This window comes from Chelmon rostratus, chromosome 2, assembly GCF_017976325.1.
Source record: "Chelmon rostratus isolate fCheRos1 chromosome 2, fCheRos1.pri, whole genome shotgun sequence".
Classification (NCBI taxonomy): domain Eukaryota; kingdom Metazoa; phylum Chordata; class Actinopteri; order Chaetodontiformes; family Chaetodontidae; genus Chelmon; species Chelmon rostratus.
This window is the reverse complement of record NC_055659.1, coordinates 25,440,389-25,461,013: the sequence shown is the minus strand read 5'-3', so window position 1 is coordinate 25,461,013 and position 20,625 is coordinate 25,440,389. Positions and strand designations below refer to the sequence as shown.

The 20,625-nt window shown below is 42.2% G+C and overlaps 2 protein-coding genes across 2 annotated transcripts; both read left to right on the top strand.

The window, feature by feature from the left end:
• Positions 1–2,176: 2,176 nt before the first annotated feature.
• Positions 2,177–4,330, top strand: lrrn1 (leucine rich repeat neuronal 1). The gene has a single exon (XM_041959758.1). It carries the CDS (start codon positions 2,177–2,179, stop codon positions 4,328–4,330), a length of 2,154 nt encoding a protein of 717 aa, XP_041815692.1.
• Positions 4,331–17,863: 13,533 nt separating this feature from the next.
• Positions 17,864–20,385, top strand: setmar (SET domain and mariner transposase fusion gene). Its single transcript, XM_041961682.1, has 2 exons — positions 17,864–17,999; positions 19,535–20,385. The coding sequence occupies exons 1-2, from the start codon at positions 17,898–17,900 to the stop codon at positions 20,330–20,332; spliced, it is 900 nt and encodes a 299-aa protein (XP_041817616.1). The 5' UTR covers positions 17,864–17,897; the 3' UTR covers positions 20,333–20,385.
• Positions 20,386–20,625: the final 240 nt, after the last annotated feature.

Sequence of the window (20,625 nt, the reverse complement as noted above, 5' to 3'; positions counted from 1 at the left end):
AAGCCTCTTAAGCGCTATCTTCTTAAGCTGGTGCTGACCATAAAGCCGTGTGGTGGAGAAGGCAATGTTGCCTGGGTGCTGCCGTGGCTCTGCACTGGGTGGGGTGCCTCCTTTAGTAAATAGTTCTAATTGAGTGATGGGATCTGTTAAGTGTTGCTGTAGGATACTGCAAGTGCATGGGCTTGTTAAAGAAGCGCTGGCTACCTAATCCTGTTAATAAGCAATTGTGAGTGATACAACTGTCACATAGGCACAGTATGTCTATATACCGTATACAGTGTGCCATATCTGGTGTAATTGAGATAAAAGTACTGTGAAAGGCAATGTTTACTCCAAATCATTATTAACTACACTAAGTCTCTAAAGCCTAAACAGCTCTAAGAGGGTGTTTAGGCACAATGGTGCTTTGAGCTTAACGCTATTGTCAGCATGCAAAACAATGCATATAATGACAATGCTGATGTTAAGCAGGTATAATGTTTACCATGTTCACCATCCTAGTTTAGCATATTAGCTTTTTAACATTTGTACAAAACACAGCTGAGGCTGTTGGTAATTTTGTTAGTCTTGTAAGTATGAACATATCGGACAAATAAAAAATGTAACCTGATGATGGCACTAGATGAAGAAGTTAAAGGACTGCCAAAGGCATTTCAGTTCTTCCTGAGGGAACAGAAATGTCTGTAGCAAATTAAAAGGCAGTGCATCCAAGGGTTGTTGAGGTAATTTACCCAAAACCACAAATGTGGCACTGGAGAAAAAGTCTAAGTATCGATGAACATGGTAAAAGCTACACACTGACTCCAAACCACAAATTTAAATGGACAATGTTTCCATCCCAGTCAGATCTTCATCAGATAAAAATATTTCATAATGGTCACCCCCACCCATCCCTAGTTTAGAAAAAGGAAAACTGTTCTCCAATATATTCATACACAGTGGGGGATTTAAAGTGTAGCACTGGCATCAAGTAAAAGCTGTCTATTGTCTGCCAGACTTAATGATTTATTGTCCAAGTCACTGGAGTAAGTGTAACTGCCATATGGGCAAGCAGATGCCCATTATACCTCTCAGGAGCTCGAATTCACTGAACCAATGGACTGGGCTAGATCAGAGTTACTAGTCCTCTCACAACCCTCTCCTGAAATCCCTATTTGTAGTCTACTTAGAGTTAAAGAATGCAGCTCAAAGTTTTGACAATTTTCCTTCTGTTCCCAGTCGTTCTTGAAAGAATCCTAGGCCTGCTAAAAACTTTTTTTTTTTTTCATGTTTGCCCTAAATTCAAAATGCTGAATGTGTTCCATTAAAAATTGAGACGTTTGAGGCATGGCACATACTGATATCTCATAGTGTTTAATGATGTTCGGAGAAGCTAATGATCGAGTCCTTATGGGGCCTGTTGGACAGATGAAAGGCCTCAATGGAATTTGATCTGTTTCCAAGTAGTTCAGAGCAGTGTTTTGTGCATGCATTGTAATGAGCTGAACTTGCATTTTCTCAAAACTGTTGATGTTGCACATAACTCAGTCTCACAAGGATAGTGGAGAAGCTGGTTGTTGTTCTTAGTCAATCTGTTGTCTTAAATAATTGCTGCTTTTACAAGAAGCATGAAAGATTATGTGATAATTCAGTAATTATTACCTGCAAGACTGAGAGTCTAGTCATGCTAGCTCCTTTGTGAGGTTGTACCTAGAAACAGTAGTGCTTTGACAGAAATGTGAAGACATCAACATGCTGATAATGCTCAGAATGACAACAGTAACATGCTGCTGTTTAGCAGATGTAATATATTTGCAGGTCTTTAGAACCAAAGTATAAGACAAAGTAAAATTTTGACATGATGGTGGTGCCAAATTTCATGGACCAACTCACATACTGACAGACCAACATGCTGCTAGGATTGGCTAAAACCGGAATTCTGTCATTCTGTCAATCATTTGTAAACATGGACTAAAAGCTTTTTTCCTTTATAATAACATGTACAATAACCTCCTTGTTTTCTCTTTCTTTCCAGGTTATCCTGCAGCTCCAACATCTTCATGTGAAATTCTACTGCCTGCTTCATCACCGGCCAATTTCACTGGACAGAAAAACCAAATCAGCAGAAAGATCTGGTTGATGACTGTAACACACTCTCTCCCAAAGTCATCTGCCCCTCCTCCTGTCCCTCTCCAGCATGGCTAGACGGAGGCTAGACTGCTTACTTCTAGGCCAAGTGTTTGCTGGCCTGGTCCTGGTATCAATAGGACTATCCTTCGTCCAGAGCAATGAGTGCCCCCAGCTGTGTGTGTGCGAGATCCGGCCCTGGTTTACTCCCCAGTCCACCTACAGAGAAGCCATCACAGTGGACTGCAATGATCTTCGCTTAACACGCATCCCAGGGAACCTCTCCAGTGACACTCAGGTTCTCCTCCTACAGAGCAACTACATTGCCAGAACCAGTGAGGAGCTGGAGCAGCTCTTCAACCTGACTGAGCTGGACTTGTCCCAGAACAACTTTAGTAGCATTCGAGATGTTGGTCTTACCAATATGTCCCAGCTCACCACGCTTCATCTGGAGGAGAACCAGATCACAGAAATGCCTGATTACTGTCTGCAGGACCTCAGCAACCTGCAGGAGCTCTACATCAACCACAATCAGATCAACACCATCTCCGCCAATGCCTTCTCTGGGCTCCACAACCTGCTCCGGCTTCACCTCAACTCCAACAAGCTCAAGACCATCAACAGCCAGTGGTTTGAATCTACACCCAATTTAGAGATCCTCATGATTGGAGAGAACCCTGTTGTTGGAATAATGGACTTTAATTTCAAACCACTGGGAAACCTTAGAAGCCTGGTGTTGGCAGGGATGGATTTGACAGACATCCCCGGAAATGCCTTTGTCGGGCTTGACAATCTTGAGAGTCTTTCTTTCTATGACAATAAGCTGGTCCGAGTTCCTCAGAGAGCGCTTCAGAAACTACCTAACCTCAAGTTCCTGGATTTGAACAAAAACCCAGTGCACAAGATTCAGGAAGGAGACTTCAAGAACATGCTGAGACTGAAGGAGCTGGGCATAAACAACATGGGAGAGCTGGTTTCTATTGACCGGTACGCTCTGGACAACCTTCCTGAACTCACGAAGCTCGAGGCTACAAACAACCCCAAATTCTCCTACATCAACCGTCAGGCCTTTCGTGATGCCCCAGCCTTGGAGAGCCTAATGCTAAACAACAACGCCCTAAATGCCCTCTACCAGTCCACAGTGGACTCTCTCCCCAACTTACGTGAGATCAGCATCCACAGCAATCCTCTGCGCTGTGACTGCGTTATCCAGTGGATGAGCTCCAACAAAACCACTGTCCGTTTTATGGAACCTCTGTCCATGTTTTGTGCCATGCCAACAGAAGTAAGGGGTATGCACGTGCGGGAGGTTCTGCAGAAGAACTTAGCAAACCAGTGCTTGCCCATGATTTCCCATGATACCTTCCTTAGCCACCTCAATCTTGACATTGGCATGACCGTGGACTTGGACTGTAGAGCTATGTCCCAGCCTGAGCCTGAAATCTACTGGGTGACGCCAATGGGGAACAAGGTGATGATGGACACCCTATCTGACAAGTACAGTCTCAGCAGTGAGGGGACATTGAGAATTTCTCATATCCAAGTGGAAGACTCTGGCAGATACACCTGTGTCGCTCAAAATTCAGAGGGAGCTGACACCAGAGTGACAGCTATACGGGTGAACGGCACTCTGTTAGACAGCACTCAGCTTATGAAGATCTACGTCAAACAAACAGAATCTCACTCTATCCTGGTCTCTTGGAAAATAAACTCCAATGTAATGACCTCCAACCTCAAGTGGTCATCTGCCACCATGAAAATAGACAACCCACATATCACTTACACTGCCAGGGTACCTGTGGACGTCCACGAGTACAACCTTACGCATTTACAACCAGCAACTGAGTACGAGGTGTGCCTCACCGTCTCCAACATCCACCAACAAACGCAGAAGTCGTGTGTGAATGTGACAACGAAGCAAGCAGCCTTCACTGTGGAAATATCTGACCAAGGGACCAACACTGTTCTTGCGGTAGTCATGGGAACAATGTTTGCAATCATCAGTCTGGCCTCTCTGGGAGTGTACATTGCCAAGAGGTGGAAGAGGAAAAACTATCACCATTCTCTGAAAAAGTACATGCAGAAAACCTCGTCAATACCGCTAAACGAGTTGTACCCTCCTCTTATCAACTTGTGGGAGGCAGACAGTGAGAAGGAGAAAGAGGGCTCATCCGAGACCAAACCCAGTCAGGTGGACACCACACGCAGCTATTACATGTGGTGAGAGCTACTATCCAGTGGGAGATTCAAAGACATGTTTCTTTCAGGAGCACAAATATACATACTTGCTTCTTTGTGTAAAAGTGAAGTAAGTCATGTTTAGTTTCATGTTTCTCTTTTTGTTTTGTTCGGTTCTCTCAGACTTGCCCTTTCGAGCGAATGACGAGCCGAGATTTTCAGATCTTTAGTTTAGCACATTGCCTTTTTACCTCTCGCCCATTTCGACACACAATATGGCAGCTTTGTTTAGCTTCCTGGACTTAGTAGTCACTGTGCTTTATTTTTAGTACTTGTTTTGATGAACACAGCATGAGCATTGTCACGGATTCAGCATACGCGAACAAAGGAAAAGCTGAACTCCAACCCGTTTTTGACATGTTTCTCTGGCAGAACTGTTAGAGACTGCCATCTTTCTTTCTCTTGTAAAACAGTTTCACTGTTGACTGTTGTGCACTGAAATATATATACTAATTTGTCTATCAACTCAAATATAAGCTGACAAAGTACATTTAGACTTGATATACTGTCTATTGAATAATGTTAGCAATTCCTCTGTAATGTTGTATCAGCTATGATTTAATTTACTTTTTGTACATTAAATAACAGTATGTTTGATTTAGACTTTGAGTTTGCAGAGCAGCTACTGTAAACCAGCAATAGAAATATGAATGTTATGAACTAGGTAAATAGATGTAAGGCTTTCTAAATTTCTTAAATATTTCTTTTCTTATTTTGCTAGAATATGTCTACAATCACTGGTTTTGTTGTGGTTTACACACACAAACATGTTGTTTATCGAGGAGCAAGTTCAATAAAATCTTCTTTCCTCATATTTTTTAAACCATGATTTCAACACTAAGTGTCATTTGTATAAATTGTACGTATATCTAATTTTGTAAACTGTATATTTAATAAGAAACAGACATTTGCTGTTTGAAAGTAAAGGTTTGCAAACTTAAATTGCTGTTGGGGGGAAACAATCTCTTATTAACGTCTTACATTAGGATTTGATTAATTTCACTAGGATGAGTGTTGCTGTAGGTGTTCCGTTACAAGTGTTGATGAGAGGATGGAAGATGCAGACTGCAGTTTGTTTGCCTCCGCAAAGCAAATATCAGAGAATAATTTAGATTCTAATCCCAGTACAGTATAATTGCAGCACAACATGCCTCAGAGAACATACAGTAACTTCACAAACAAAGAAATGATCCACTTTATCCACGGTGGATGTTGTGCCAGAGTGCTTTGTTCGCTGCCTGTTTTGTTATACCAGCCATACCTCTGCATCTCCAAAGCTTTAGAACAGAAGCAACATAGGGAGATTAATGCAGCTGAGACGAGATCGAAGTCGATGGTGATTATGGATAATGGACAGTTACAGCAAGTACAGACTGCAGCATTATTTGGCACTGAGCAGCCCTTCTGTAATCCGCCAAATGTTTCTCAGCATTTTCTACTGTATGTGGTACAGAATTTACAGCATGTCTGCGACTACAAATTATTCATCACTGTGTCATGTCGAATTTTCATTTCATCTAACATTAAAGGTAGATTTTTTTCTAACTCAGTAAAATAACATGAAACAGCCATCTGCTTTCTCTGAAAAAACTGCTCGGACAGTCATATGTCGAGTTACTTGAAACCCATCAATGTCTCTGCAAGGCCCATAACTCCACCACAATGCAAATCTCGATCTGGGTGTGTAGAAAAGTGGCTCTCCAGTGGGAGCACAGAAGCTCTGTTTGTTTCTGATGTTGACTGACAGCTCTGGGCTTTGTGGTGCAGTCAAACGATCTCCGTTTAGCCTCCCCTGACAACATGCTCGTTTTCTTGCAGGCTCTGTCCTGTGAGCTATCCGTGACTGGTCCATAAACTGTTAAGGAATGATTAGCAATACATTCATTGATTTGTTAAGCTGTGAAATCATTTTGAAAAATGATTATGAAAAAGAAAATTTTAAGTGCTCGTTATTTTTATTGATAAAGTATTTATTTATTTAAATACCTTTTCCCTCGTGTGGTAATTGACTAACAAACTCAACAACCGCTGATGAGATGCAGCTGACAGCTCTGGAAGAAATGGAAAAAATGGACCTTGAGTTTTTACCACATGCACATTTATGATCAGTTTAAACCCAAACTGATGATTTATTGGCAAATTATAAACATTTAAAAAATACCTCCTTAAAGCTACAGTATAGTGTGTTCTTATGAATTACTTTCTGAGGCAAATGAAAGAGGTTAAAATAGTGTCACTGACACAAATTCTATATCCCATTATAGAACATCATACAACAGTTTGATACGACTGCTTGTCTTTGTGTATCGAGACGTCAGGAGATACAGCAAGAAAAATGTCAGTGAATGTCATGGACACATTCGGGAGACCTGTGTCCTATAAATGATGGACAGAGGACGGTAAAGCAGCGGTAGTCTGCCGTTTGTTAAACCTGCACATTGAAACTGCTACTTTAAAAAAATCCACTGCCGCGCTTTTATCTGCACAGAGCGGACGAGCCCTCATACCGTCTCAGCGGGTAGCCTAGTAACAGTCCGGAAATCAGCTCATTGGGACAGCTATCAATGAAAGCTTTTCAAAGTGTGTGCTGGAGCCTGCACCGTGTCCCATCCAAGTGGCCTGTTTCCATGACAACCCCTCCCTCCATCCACCTGCGGGTGCTGCCAGCCAAGTGAGAGAAAGTCCCCAGAGCCTGAAATACCACTGACAAGGTCAACACCCCGCAGGTGGGAAACCACTAAAACATCATGTACGCTTTCAAAGGTGTGGAGTGAGAAAAGCTCTGTCTGCACTGAAGGTGAAGTAAAATGGCACAGAGGGTTTCTCAGCTGGGCTTCATGCCTCTTTTTCTTCTGTCATACTTGAGGTCGACTATAAAACTGCAGCTGAAGACTGTGCATACTATAAGAGACATAAAATGTCATTGTGCAAATATTTGCACAGTTTCCAGAGACACTGGTTCATCTGCATTTCAGGACTTGAAATATTCTGATTATTTTGTCTAAATGATCCTCAACTGACAGAAATGGGACAACCTTAAAACTACTGCAGCTTTCAAGCACACACTACAAACACTGACAGTCTGAAGTTTCATTCTAGGGGGTATCTAAGCTGGTGGTGAGTTGATGGGGTGTTTGGGTTAGGGTGGAGACATGTTTCTGGCTTCAGCAGAGACTCACAGCCTACAGCCGGCCCTTTTGTCTCAATTTTCAGCTGATTTCCAACATGCCCGCGGTAGTCGCTGAGAGAAGTGAATCAAAATTTAATCATTGTCCAGTGCGTAGGCAGGAGGTGAGTCTGAGCCAGAACCTGAAGCTCTTCATCCATTTAAAGCCTGAAAGATTGAGCACCTGCTTGAAGAGTCGAGGATAAACCAAAGAGAGGCTGAAGGAGTAGTTGAGCTTTCAGCACAGGTGACTGAATTCAAGTGAAATCCCCTCCGTTTACCTGCACACCCTGCTGGCAACACGGCTTGTCTGCTCCTGATGCTTTGGTGTTTTAAAGAGTTAGTACACGTTTAAACAGTCACACAACAACATAGACAAACTACGTGATCGAGGCAGCGGTAGACCGGCAGCTCCTGTGTTCTGTGAGGTAAAATGACTCTCTTTGTCAGAGTCTGGTGGCTTTGAACAGAGCAACACAGCAGCTGTTTCTGGTTAAACAGGAAAGACTTTAACTCTTCAACAAAAAAGTTTAAATCTGTCGGGATCCTTTCCATGATGTTGTCAAACATTAAGGGCACATTTGCACCTAAGGTTGCTGTCAATGCAGCTGCTGGTTGAGACGATCTGCTGGACCAAATCCAAAATGTTTAGTACCTATTAATCAATTAAATCCCAATATATATTTAAAAAAAAAAAGAAAGAAAAGAAAAGAAAAATAAAAGAATAGGGTCCAGGTTTTAAAATGCCAGAATTACCCTTTAAAGCTAAATATTTTAACTGCTTTTCATCATAAAACATTGTTGTAACACTGTACGCATTTCTACAGCACAGTAACACCCGTGCACGAAGAGTGTATTTCAATTTAAGTTGAAATTTTATTTCTAAAAAGGGTGCCTCCTTCAAAGCTGAGTGCAGTCACAGGCTGCTAAGTACATGAAACTGAAGTGAGAAAAGCAGAAAGCGTTTCACTGCCTTTTGTAATGCACACAGCACTCAGCTGTTGATGGCTCAGAGAGGCCTGGCTCCTCTCTACCTGTATTTGGCCAATGTGATGAGCTCCACTCTTAGAGAAGAGGTGATCGTCAACAGGGTTCAACAGAAGGTCGCCTCACAGAGATTGTTTATCCCAGCGAATGAGGAGGCATGCATAACCCAAGTTACCATGGCTGCTTGTTGGGTGCAGCAATCACGCTGGCCCAGCCTCACTTATTTCCATTGTTCTGGGGAAAGTGTGGGTGTGACTTCATACCTCTTCCTGAGAGCAGCTGGCTGTCCTGCAGAGACAGCACCTGTGAGTCTGTGCTCTCAATATAACCAAACTCTAACACATACAAGATTCGTTTAGCTACTCACAGACTACTTGTTACCTCCATCAACATTTAATGGTCTGTATGGGGGGGTCAGGAAAAAGATGTATAATCATCAGAAAAATGTGTTCTTTATCATTGTGTATGGTATTGCTACCTTCAATTTAGGGACAGTCCACCACTGCTGTCCAGACTTTCTGCTGTCCAGAAATATGTAACAACTACTGGATGGATTGCCAAGAAATTTTGTACAGACGCCCATGTTGTGCAGAGGATGCCTCCAAAAGACTTGGTGATTGCATGACTTTTGGTCCGGCAACATTATGAAGTCACTTGTAAATTTTTGTGAAATGAAAACTGAAAACTCTTCCATAAATAGCCATGATATTTGATACAGGTACTCAAATTGCCCTGGGGGCGATTGAAATAACTTTAGTGTCATCATGCCTTCATCAGTATCATCAAAATATAAATACTTATTTATATTATTATTTATACTTACTAATTAGCAAACATTAGAATGTTACACCTGTTAAACATCAGAACGTTGGCAATGTCATTATAAAGCATATTAGCATGATGGGGTTAGGCTTACCTTCAGCTCAAAGTGGCACAGTGCGATGGTATTGCCTCACAATGCGGGTGCAGTGGCTGTAGACTCCTAGTCTTGATAAATGATGTTTACATGAGTTTTCAGCTCCGGTAAAGGCCGTTGTGTCTGCACCTGCTGGTCATCAAAGATGTTTCTAAGAGGTGGACTTCCCTGGCATAGCTTGAAGGCATCGAAATCCTTTCCTGGCTTGGTAAACCCCAGTCTATACAAATGTGCACAGCACACCTTCAGTATTGTATGTTAGTTTTCTATCAGAATGCAAATGACGTATTCCAGGAATGGTCACTGAACAGTGGAGCCCAGTATGAAAATGAAAGTAAAACAAATTTAGTAAATGGCAGTGAGTTCCTCTGACAAAACATGATATCTTTCATTGGAGACTCGCATGACGTCTCTCTACAGCCTGGATTCATTTGATTTATTTTAGCCTTTTATAACACAGAAATTCCATCTGATTAATCACCAGCAGAGGAGCAGGTTAATTTCACTTGTTGTTGTTGTTATTGTTGTTGTTGTGTGCCTCTGTATTTGCAGAACTTTATTGTGATGATGTTGCTTCTATACTGTCTGAATAACGGAGAAACACTGTGGGAAAAGACACAATAGAAGCGTGGCACCATAATGCATTTCAGTGATGTTAATCATCTGTTAAATGCATTATGAACTGTTGGACGGATTGTTGTGGTGTTTTCTCCCAGGGCCCAATTAAAGAGCTTCGCTTTTTGCCTGCGGCATGCTGTAAGTGTGGATGTGTGTTAAGTCTCACTGCTGACACACAGGCTTGGAGCTCATTTCCGTCTTCTTAGACATAGCCCCTACTGCTACTGTTATGTCTCAGCATATGCAAGTGTGCAGAGCAAACAAGCACATTCCTATTTCAGTGGTGAAACAGATTTCCAAACAATACTCCGCTTTGACATGAAGGTGAAACAGTAATGGGACAATACAATCTGAGGTGGCCTCACTCCATTACTCTATTGATTGTCCAGTCAACAAAACAGTGTAAAATGTTCTCTTGATTGCTTGTGTGTGTGTGTGTGTGTGTGTGTGTGTGTGTATGTGTGAGTGTGCATACGTTTGCACTTGTGCACAGTATGCCATGTCATGTTACAGTAAATTCCAGCCTTGCATAACAACATTTTCAACACATTTTGGCCTGACCTTATGCTGCGTCTGACTTTTCCTCCAGCACAATGGTGACATTAGAGAGCAGGTCAGAAAAGGTCAAACATCTGTTGACTTGCAAAATCCAAACGAGTCTCGCCTTTATGAAACGTCTCATTTACATCAGAAAATGAGAGACACTGAGTGAGTGTCTCAGTTCTTTGTTATTTTATTAGGAGGAGACGAGTACAACTATGACTTTTTTATATGGCAAAGTATCTCTGATGTGTCAAGTTCTCATGAGCTGATACAAAAGGCTCTGGTTTTACCCATCAGGGTTAGGAATGGATTGGTCAGGACTGAGGCTACAGGTTTAGAAAATGTTGCTCGGCTCAGCTCTGTAGACATTTGCTCTAAAATATCAACAACTCAACTGCTGTTGGATGAATTGAAAACACGTTGGCTACAGACATTCATGGTGCCCAGACGTCGAATCCTCGTGTCTTTCGTGATCCCCTGACTTTTTCTGTAGTGCCACCAGCTGGTCAAAGTTTTCATTTATCTAGTTAATTTAAACACAAGATACTTGTGCTCAAAAAGAGGATTCATTCTCAGTGAAGAACCTCGGACCCCTAATCTGCCTCTGTGCATGCCAAAGAGCAGTGATTCCTAACACGTCTCTGGGGGTCATCAGGTGGAAACCTCCCTTCAACGGTGTTTTGCCTACTTAGTCCCACTACACCTCCAGGAGGCTAGGTGGTGAACTCTGGCTCCCAGAGTCACCCCCCCTAGTGCCAGTTCACACTGCTCCTACACAATCCAAACAGCACTGCCACGTTCAACTGACCCAGGCCTGTTTAGGAGATGCTCCAGGTAGTGGTACCAATGCTACAATTTAGCTAATGCTAATGCTAATGCTAACCACTAAGACGAACAGAAGAAGACAATACGGTTCCGATGCAACCATTTAGCTATTGCCAATGCTAATGCTAATGCTAAATGCTAACCGCTACCTGCAAAGAGGAACAGAGGAAGACAATACAGCTAGATTCACCTATACTGTTGATGTTAACTGCTAGATGCCAATACTAACTGCTAAGATACTATCATACTACCACTGCTTTAGCTATTGTTAGCTGTTACAATGTTAGCACAGGCCTAGATGCATGTCCTCTGTATATAAAATATACCAACATCTAAAAGATGGAATGACACAAAGGTTTGGACAAACATTTGTGGTTCCCAGAAGCTGAACCGTAATTATTTTTGCTGTGACTTTTCCTGTAGCGCCAACATGAGGTTGTGCCTTTGAGATAGATGTCTTAATGACTTGGATTACTGTTTGGGAAAGACATTCATGCTTTGCTCAGGATGACTTGTAATCACTTTGGTGATCTCCTGGCTTTTTGTCTAGGACCATCATCATGTCAAAGTCTTGATTTGTCCAATATTTAAGACCAAATACCTGCAAAACTTGCCAAATATGCCATCAACTTCACTGAGTAGAGTAAAGCATCAGTGTGGCTGTAGACTGTTGTTTACTTGTAAAGGAGCGTGCAACCAATTCACTTGAGTTAAAGTTAAAACACAAATGCTTTCAAATTGGAATAAAGTATTAAGAACCGTGAAATTAGAGACTGAGACTGCTTTATTACACCGTCAAGAACAGTGACTCCTCTCTGAGGAACTGTGTCTTGCCACAGTTAACAGCACATATTTACTCAAAGGATCATATTAACTAGGTTGCATTTTATGTAAGGAACAAAAGCAAGTTGCCTTCTGTTGTTCAAAGCCTTTTCCATTCTCCACGATGATAACACACCATTAAAAAGCGCTCATTGCTGTGTGTTGTAATCGTTCTCCACTGTGACTGGTGCAAATTGACTTCTCATAGACAGTCCATTTCATGCCTGTGTGCGTGCTGAAGGCAGAGTGCGGAGACGGCTCTGGGAAATATGGAGCCAGTTCAGGTGCGTGATCATTAATGATGAGGGGCTGGAAATGAGGGGTGAACAGTGAGCACGCACACTGTTTCCTGTTACCACGGCTGACAGTTACAGGCAGTCGACACGACAGAGACTGACATAATGGGAAATATACACAGAAACCACGATGTGACACCTGTGCCTCTGTATCTCTGTGATCCAGAGGCATCTTGTGTTTCTCATAATAACCCATGACTGACAGGTGGCCCCATCGCAGCGCTGGACCTGAACTGACCGGCAAGATTTCATTGAAAATGTTGTTTTAACACTGATCTAATGTAGGTACCAGCTTGAGTTTGACGAGGCACGGCGAACATGTCTTTTAAACAAAGCAAAACAGAAACAACAGTCTGAGGTGAGAGACTCCCTTGTCTCTGTGCAGCAGTGGGGGTCCTGCAGAGAAACTGTTCACTGGTTATTACATCCCATTTAAAACACAGACACTGACCCATAGCTGGCTAAGTGGAAACAGACAAAGGCTATTGATTGGAGGAGTGGAGCCTCTTGAGAGGTTCAACATCTTTACAGGCAACACGCCTGGCTGACTTGATTTGTGAAAGCTGCGCATTGATTGCTGCTGGAGATTATACATTGCTGCTATTCCTGTTTACTCTGAAAAACCTTGTAAGACTTGTGTTACTGCATGTTATTCTTGTGAAAGGGATGGAAACTGAATTACGACATGTCCTGAGCTGCACCTGAATGTTTGTAAGTTTGTCACATCCTTTGAATCAGGCTGCAGCATTCTGCCTCAGTTGTCTTAGCTGTCGTAGTCTTAGTTAATCCAAATGACTTCATCATTTTTAGCAAGCAATGCTGTTTTCTCTGCGCATATGTTAACATGGGAAATAACTAAATACATAAATACATTTGTAAGATTCAGTTTACAGATTTCTGATGGCTTGACAGGAGAAAGGATGACTGTCGCCTCAGTGTTATTACAGGTGATTTTCATTTTCACAATTCTGCATGGTTGTGGGTATTTATTGTAAATATCTAACCCCTAACCCTTAACAATTGTTCTGAATATATTGTCAAATGTATTTTTATGTTCATTTTGAAGTGCTGTGTTAAATTTTCACCCACTGCAAATGCAGTTTAATGAAAGACAGTTTCTCTCACATGTAAAAAACAAAGCTATATATGTATGCGTACAATAATGAATATGTTGATATCAATAATATGAATGAAAAAATGTGCTTTTCCATGACAGGCAGCCACGAGGTGCCAATCACTAATCATCACTAAACTGAAGAAATCATTACTACTGGTTTTAGTATTATGGTGTACTTCAGTTCTGCGTGTGGTTTGTCCAGGAGGTGTTGCTGTGCTCCAGCAGTAGTCGTTGCTGGACTGCTGTGGGAAGATACAAACAATGACAAACCCTGTACTCTCCCTACTTCCTTATATTCAGATGTATTATAAAGTGGAAAACTAGAAGGTAACATGAGTGTTACGTTGGCTCCATCACTGTCAGTTGTGATGGTTCAGGTACGTAGGTACTGTTATATGTGAGTTTTTGTAAGTGGAGAAGCTTGTTTGTGAAAAGCAAGAAGTTTTAATGAAGAAACACAGATTTTGTTTGGCTGTGTACAGTCTGGACTAACTTGTCTCTTCATAGATTTCTATCAAACTTCATTCCTTCTTCAAACTCAGAGTGAAGAGCTAAATATGTTGCTTGCCGGAGGAGGCCGATGAACCCCCTTGACTCCTCGCTTAATTGCTTTGCAAAATCTTGTCATGTGAGTGAATCACGCTGTCACTGCGGTTGCCTGGCAGCAGAGGAAGGCACCCAGGAGTCTCGTGGGATGACTGCCGCAGGGTGCGAATGTGGGCTGAACTCATCCTCCTGTGCATCGCGCTTTCACCCAAAAGTTTGAATGCAGGCAAATTTTGTTTGTTCATTAATGTGTTTGAATCTTTCTTTCTTTCTTTCTTTCTTTCTTTCTTTATGTTTTTCACCGTGATTTTGAAATGCAGTCTGATTTTTCTGGTCCTCGCTGTGACTAATCGGAGCATCTCGGCTTCCCTGTTTCTTCCACTGCCTTTGATGGCCTTTGATGAACTCAGTGGAGCAGTCAGAAGAAGCCCCTTTGAACCCTCTGGGGTCAACTCATCACAATTATGCTTACTCAAGCTGACAAAGGCAGATAAGGGGAACCTTTGAAATTTTCTTTGTTCTCCACTGTCAGACCAGACATGGGTGCATCCACCAGGCCACGGCGCAGCTTTCCTCACAAGCTGGGAGAGGCATCGCAGCCAATTTGAGGCTAAGTCAATCAGCACAGTAGCAGAGGGAGTGCTGGACTGTTGTTGATAATCTCCCCAGAGAACAAGCTCTACTGTGCCTTTGGTTCATTAACTCTCCAACCAATTGTAGTCCAGCCTCAAAGTTCAGCTCCTTTGTGTTGGTGTGTGTGTGTTCTCATTAAAGCGAAGGATCCCTGACAACAGCGCCCATGTAAGACCCCCAACAACGTGCCTCATCTGGAGCAAGAGAAGCTGTTTCCGCCTATTGTCGGATGACACAATGAGAACCACAATGTCAAATCATATTATGTACTCCAGGAAAGGCCCTTTTAAATGCTACAAGAAAGCACATAAGCATATGTTAAATTATTCCATTCAGGGACAAACCCAGAATTGACCTTAAAAAAATGTCCTTAAAAATTTATAAATGTTTGGACTGAGCGGTGGAAAACATATTAGTGATCTAAGATATGTGGTACATGAGGCAGATTATGCAACTATTTCACCAAATCCTTAAAAATGCAGTCATCAGTATTTCTAATCTGGCTTTAATTAAGGCCCAAAGAATTTAATGAAGACAAGGATATGTAGGAGAAACGGTTTCATGCATCTCACCCCTGTTGGATCATATTTCGTGAGATGATGAGAAATATAATAAATTGTTCGCATATTAACATTTAAAAAAAAAGTTAATTTGTTGAATAATCATAGTGGTCGGATGTATTTCTCTATATCTATCAACACTTCTCCGTTGTGTGTTTGTGGCTGTATGGCCAGGGAACTGATGCCTTTTTATTTTCATCTTGACAGGCACCTCCTTTGAAACTGCTGTTATTTTTAGCCATGCTAGCAGCGTGCCTCTCGGGAGTGCTACGTCGGCCTGCCGGTCCGTCCGTCCACCACTTCGGCCTCAGCAGCTGTTGGATGGATTGCCATGAAATTTTGCACAGGCATTCACGGTTCCCAGTGGATGAATCCACACAGAGATTGTTGATACCCTGACTGTTTCTCCAGCACTACCACCTGGTCAGTTTTTACTGATCCTGTAAAATATGTGAAGATCCACAGGACTGACACTTTTTTTTTTTTTTAACATACATTCGTGGTTCCCAGAGGATGGATCCTAATGAGTTCGGTCATTCCCTAACCTGCCCTCTCGTGCCAACAAAAGGCTGACATTTGTGGGTTTGAGTGAAATATTTTAACATGTATGGATGGATTATCATGACATCTGCTACAGACATTCATGTCCTCCTCATGTTGAATTGTAATAACTGCGGATCTCAAATTTTTGATTTGTCCAATAGATGATGGTCAGATACCTGCAAAACTAATGACATGCCCATCAGTCTCACCTGTACTTCCTGTTAGTGCTAATTAGCAAATCTAACATGCTAAACTAAGATGGTGAACTTGTTAAACATTAGACCTATGAAACATCACCATATTAATACTGCCATTGCGAGTATGTTAGTATACCAATGTTAGCACTTAGCTACAGCCTCACAGAGCTGCTCATGTGGCTGCTGACTCTTAGTGTGGTTTGGTTATCTTATTGGTCAGTATGGCTTTTTTGAGAGCGGTATGGCAGTGACACAGAAAACATGCAGAGGGAAAAACATTACAGTGACATGTGAAAAATGAGACATACTTGTATATGTTTTATGATATAATCAAATGCTAACCACCTGAAAGAATGATGACTGGGGCATCACACAGGACACAATTCCTGACTGATCAACAGAAGTGAACTCACCCATCTGAACAAATGCATGTCATGTATTTTGAAAGTTATTTCATCTTGGAAGAACTAATAGTGGAGCACAACACAACAGCTGAGTCATGGTGTCCACATACTTTTCAGTCCTCACCTCTGTTGTTGACAGATCAGTCATTGTCAAACACTTATAACATTCGCTTCAAACATTTCAGCTTGTGATTGAATATGCAATCTCTGAAACCTAGATGCAGGACTAACTACCGACAGCGCTAATTTTGCCCAAGGACAAAGATGAATGCTGATCCTCAAAGGAAAATCCTCGGTCACTTGTGTGCAGCGTGGAAATGCCAGTTGGCAATGTGACCTCCCCCCGTCTGCCTCAGACAGCCACCAGAGAATAGACCACTGCATATCAATGGCACAGGACAACACTGTAACAGCATAGAAAGGTTAAGCATGGAAACGCTGCCGAACTTTCTCTACTGAAAAAACATTGACGTTCCGACAAAATGACTTCCATTCTCCTCTCAGGAGAAACCCAGCTGAATTGCAGAACTGAACTTAAGTGAGAGAAGGCATTGAATCACGACCTCTCTCAGGCCTCGATGACTACAGGGACAGGAACCTACAAGCGTATTCACACGACCATGTTTTCAGCTTGTTTGGTCATGTGGGAAGTCAGAATATGCTCTGGTAGTTCTTCATCGAAGAGTGTAAAAGAGGACTTTGTCATTAAAGACTTTAATATAGGGTTTTAAGTGACGAGCATATTTTAGCCATTTTAAAAGCAATTTCAAGATCTTGCCTCCTTTACTGTGCCTTAATTGATCCTTATCCATCTATTTATCTTGCAGAAGTGCAGTTGTGGATCCAGAAGAGGAATTCTAGTGCTTTGCTTAAGTAGTCCTGCCATCTGCAGGCCATTTTTCGTTACTGCAATTGTCTGAATGCATGGCTGGATACAATTGTGCTTAGGGACGGTGATGATGAATAGAAATGTGAGGAAAAATACTGAGCAAGCAAAGAAAGAAGCAAAGAAATAAAAACACAACTGAAAAATGTGATGGCCCATATATAGAGAATAAATTGGTTTGGCACTGTGTGGCACGTTTCTCGCTAGTAACAAGTAATTCTCTCCAGTTTCACCCTCACGGCAGTTTAGATGAAATTATTATGTCATGCTATGCTGTATTTGTCCTTAATGAGCCCCTGGCCACTTTGTCCTCAGTGTGGCCAGCTGGTCAAACCACACGGTTTATAATTACAGTCGTGTAATAACACTGATGCATCAGTAGGGGGAGCTAGTCTGTAATTAAGCTACCGGAAGTTGCAGACTCCAGGATCGAGTTCTTGTTCGTCGTCCCACACTCCGGCTGGTCCGCCGCTGTTTCCTTGGAAACTTCGGATATGAATATGGACAGAGGCGGCGTGGATTTGAGCAACGGTCTCGAAAATGTCCCTGTTTTAATTGAGGCGGGTTCAGGTGCACTGACATTTCCTCAGTTTCAGGTAACGTTTCGTAGCTCTCTCTGCAGTTGAACCTCACGAGCTGAAAACATTTGGCTACAGATAGCTAACTGACAGTAAATGTTGAGGTTTGACAGTTAGTAGTTAGTTATTCGGTCATTTTGCAAGAGGAGACGTTGTCTTGATGATATTTTCAATTCATCAATGTCGGACATACCTATCTTAATAGTTCCACTTTAAAATTAAAACTTGTGAATATGTACTAAAGTAAGTTAATATGTAAGTCACTCCCCTCTAATTTGGTCTGACATGAGCTTAACAGAAAGCGATGATTAAAAAGAGATCATAATGATAAACGACATACTCATTTCTGAACAAACAGTATGTTGTTTTTAAGAACTGGGACCACAATACAAGCATGTATTAAGGTGAAGATTTTGTTTAAAATGCTCTCTGGTGGACAAACTATGTAATGGCAGGACTGTTGCCTCAAACACATCTTATTGTTATTCATTAGACGTATTTGTCTAACTCTTATAAGCACCCCTTCAAAGTTAGGAAAAACGAGAGAAAAGAAATCCCGTACTGCAATAAAAGATTCAGTCGACACCTGTGAGGAAAACATAAGGTAATAGGAAAAAAATATCCAATAATTATAGTGCATTTTATTTATGGTGCCAATCTTGAAAGGATAATCTCTCAAGCTTTGTCCAAAAAACCTCTGGCTGTTCGAGGAACTCGTCAGAACCTGCTGGTTGTCTACTCTATCAAATAGGAAACATGGTTTCACCAGCAGATGGCAGCAAATCATTACAGGCTCCAGCCTCTTTCTCTCCAGTCCTATCCATTATCTATAACTGCATATCATTTGCTGGGTCGCAGGGGGCTGCAGCCGGTCCCAGCTGACACCGGGCGGGGAATCAAAAAATAACTGCCTCTCTAGAACCAAAGTAGTTGTCCTAGATAACGCTCCTTGCTCATGATGCTCTAGAAGACCTTTCTGACTGCATTACAGTGCAACCAAATTCTGAAGACATTAAATCATATTGCTTCAGGTTGTGCAACTACATGGGATTCAAGTCAGTTGCAAATCATTTGGACCTTTGTTCTAAAACGTTTCCCATAAATTGAAATAGAATTGGAATTAGGGCTGCAAGTGCTGATTGTTATTATTAATTAATCTATTTTGATTAAATTTTCAGTCTATAAATTTCCTGTCACAAAGCTCAATGTAGCATCTTTAAATGTCTTCTTTTGTGTGGTCAACAGTCCAAAACCCAAATATATTTTGTGTACTATCCCATAATACAAAGACAAACAGCAGCACTGAGAGGCTGGAGCCAGTGAATGTTTATCATTCTTGCTGGAAGAATTGACTGAGATGATTCATCAATTATCAAAATAGTTGGCAACTAGCTTACTGTCGAACAGTTCATTGTTTCAGCTGCAAACTGAAGATTTTCAGGAATTACGGGCTTTTCAGCTTGATGTGCTCTTTAAATTTCTTTTCAGTTGTTCTTGTTGTCATTGTTATTTACAGCTTTGTTAAACTTTGACTGGTCTTTGTCATTTTTCAGTATTCCCCAGATAATATTCAGGGACCAGGATGCACTATTGACCCCAGTGAAGTCACCCTTCCTGGATGCTGCTGCCTTTCCCACTCCTGCTTCACTGAGAGCTGCTCCTGCCTGCAGACACATGGGCAGCCATACAACAGCACCGGCACACTGCTGAACCTTACCAGAACAGGCTCTGGTTACTGCTCACCTGTGTTTGAGTGCAATGTCCTCTGCACCTGCAGTGATGCCTGCTCTACCCGGGTGGTGCAGAGAGGACTAAGGCTCAGGCTGGAGGTTTACAGCACCAAGAACAGGGGCTGGGGAGTGCGGACACTGGAGGGAATCCCTCAGGGGACCTTTGTGTGCGAGTATGCAGGAGAGGTGATCAGTTTTGAGGAGGCCAGACGCAGACAGCTCGCTCAGAGATCTGAGGAAAATAACTACATCATTGCTGTAAGGGAGCATGCAGGTAAGGGCTCCGTCACTGAGACGTTTGTGGACCCTGCCGTGGTGGGAAACGTAGGCCGCTTTCTCAACCACTCCTGCCAGCCCAACTTGTTCATGCAGCCAGTCCGTGCGCACTCTGTGGTTCCTAGACTGGCGCTGTTTGCTGGAAGGGACATCGATGCACTAGAGGAGCTGACGTTTGACTACTCAGGAGGATACGAAAACCAACATCCTGTAGGGCTGCAGTCCCCTCAAAGCGATGCTGCCATACAGGCCAGTAGGACAGATGGACTCCAGAGGAAAGAGTGCCACTGTGGTTCCACCAACTGTGTTCAGTTCCTTCCACTGGATTTGTCTATTCTCAACTGAAATCATCCACACTAAATTTAATATCACATTTGTTTTTATCTGAATAAAAATGGAGAGCCTGATGCCTTTTTTCCTCATTTTTTTATGTCTGTTTAGTTGTCTCTTGGTCTGTTTTCAGCTTCGCCCGAAACCTTGTTTAATTTAGCCACTCATTAGAACAAGACAATACAACATGTTGGTGGCTCCATGAAGACAATCAGCTAGATGAGTCATGTCTGTGCCCGCCATTGTATCCTGTTTGGTTCCCCCCGGTGTTTCCTGATCTGGAACTGTCTCCCACTCATTGTAAGATA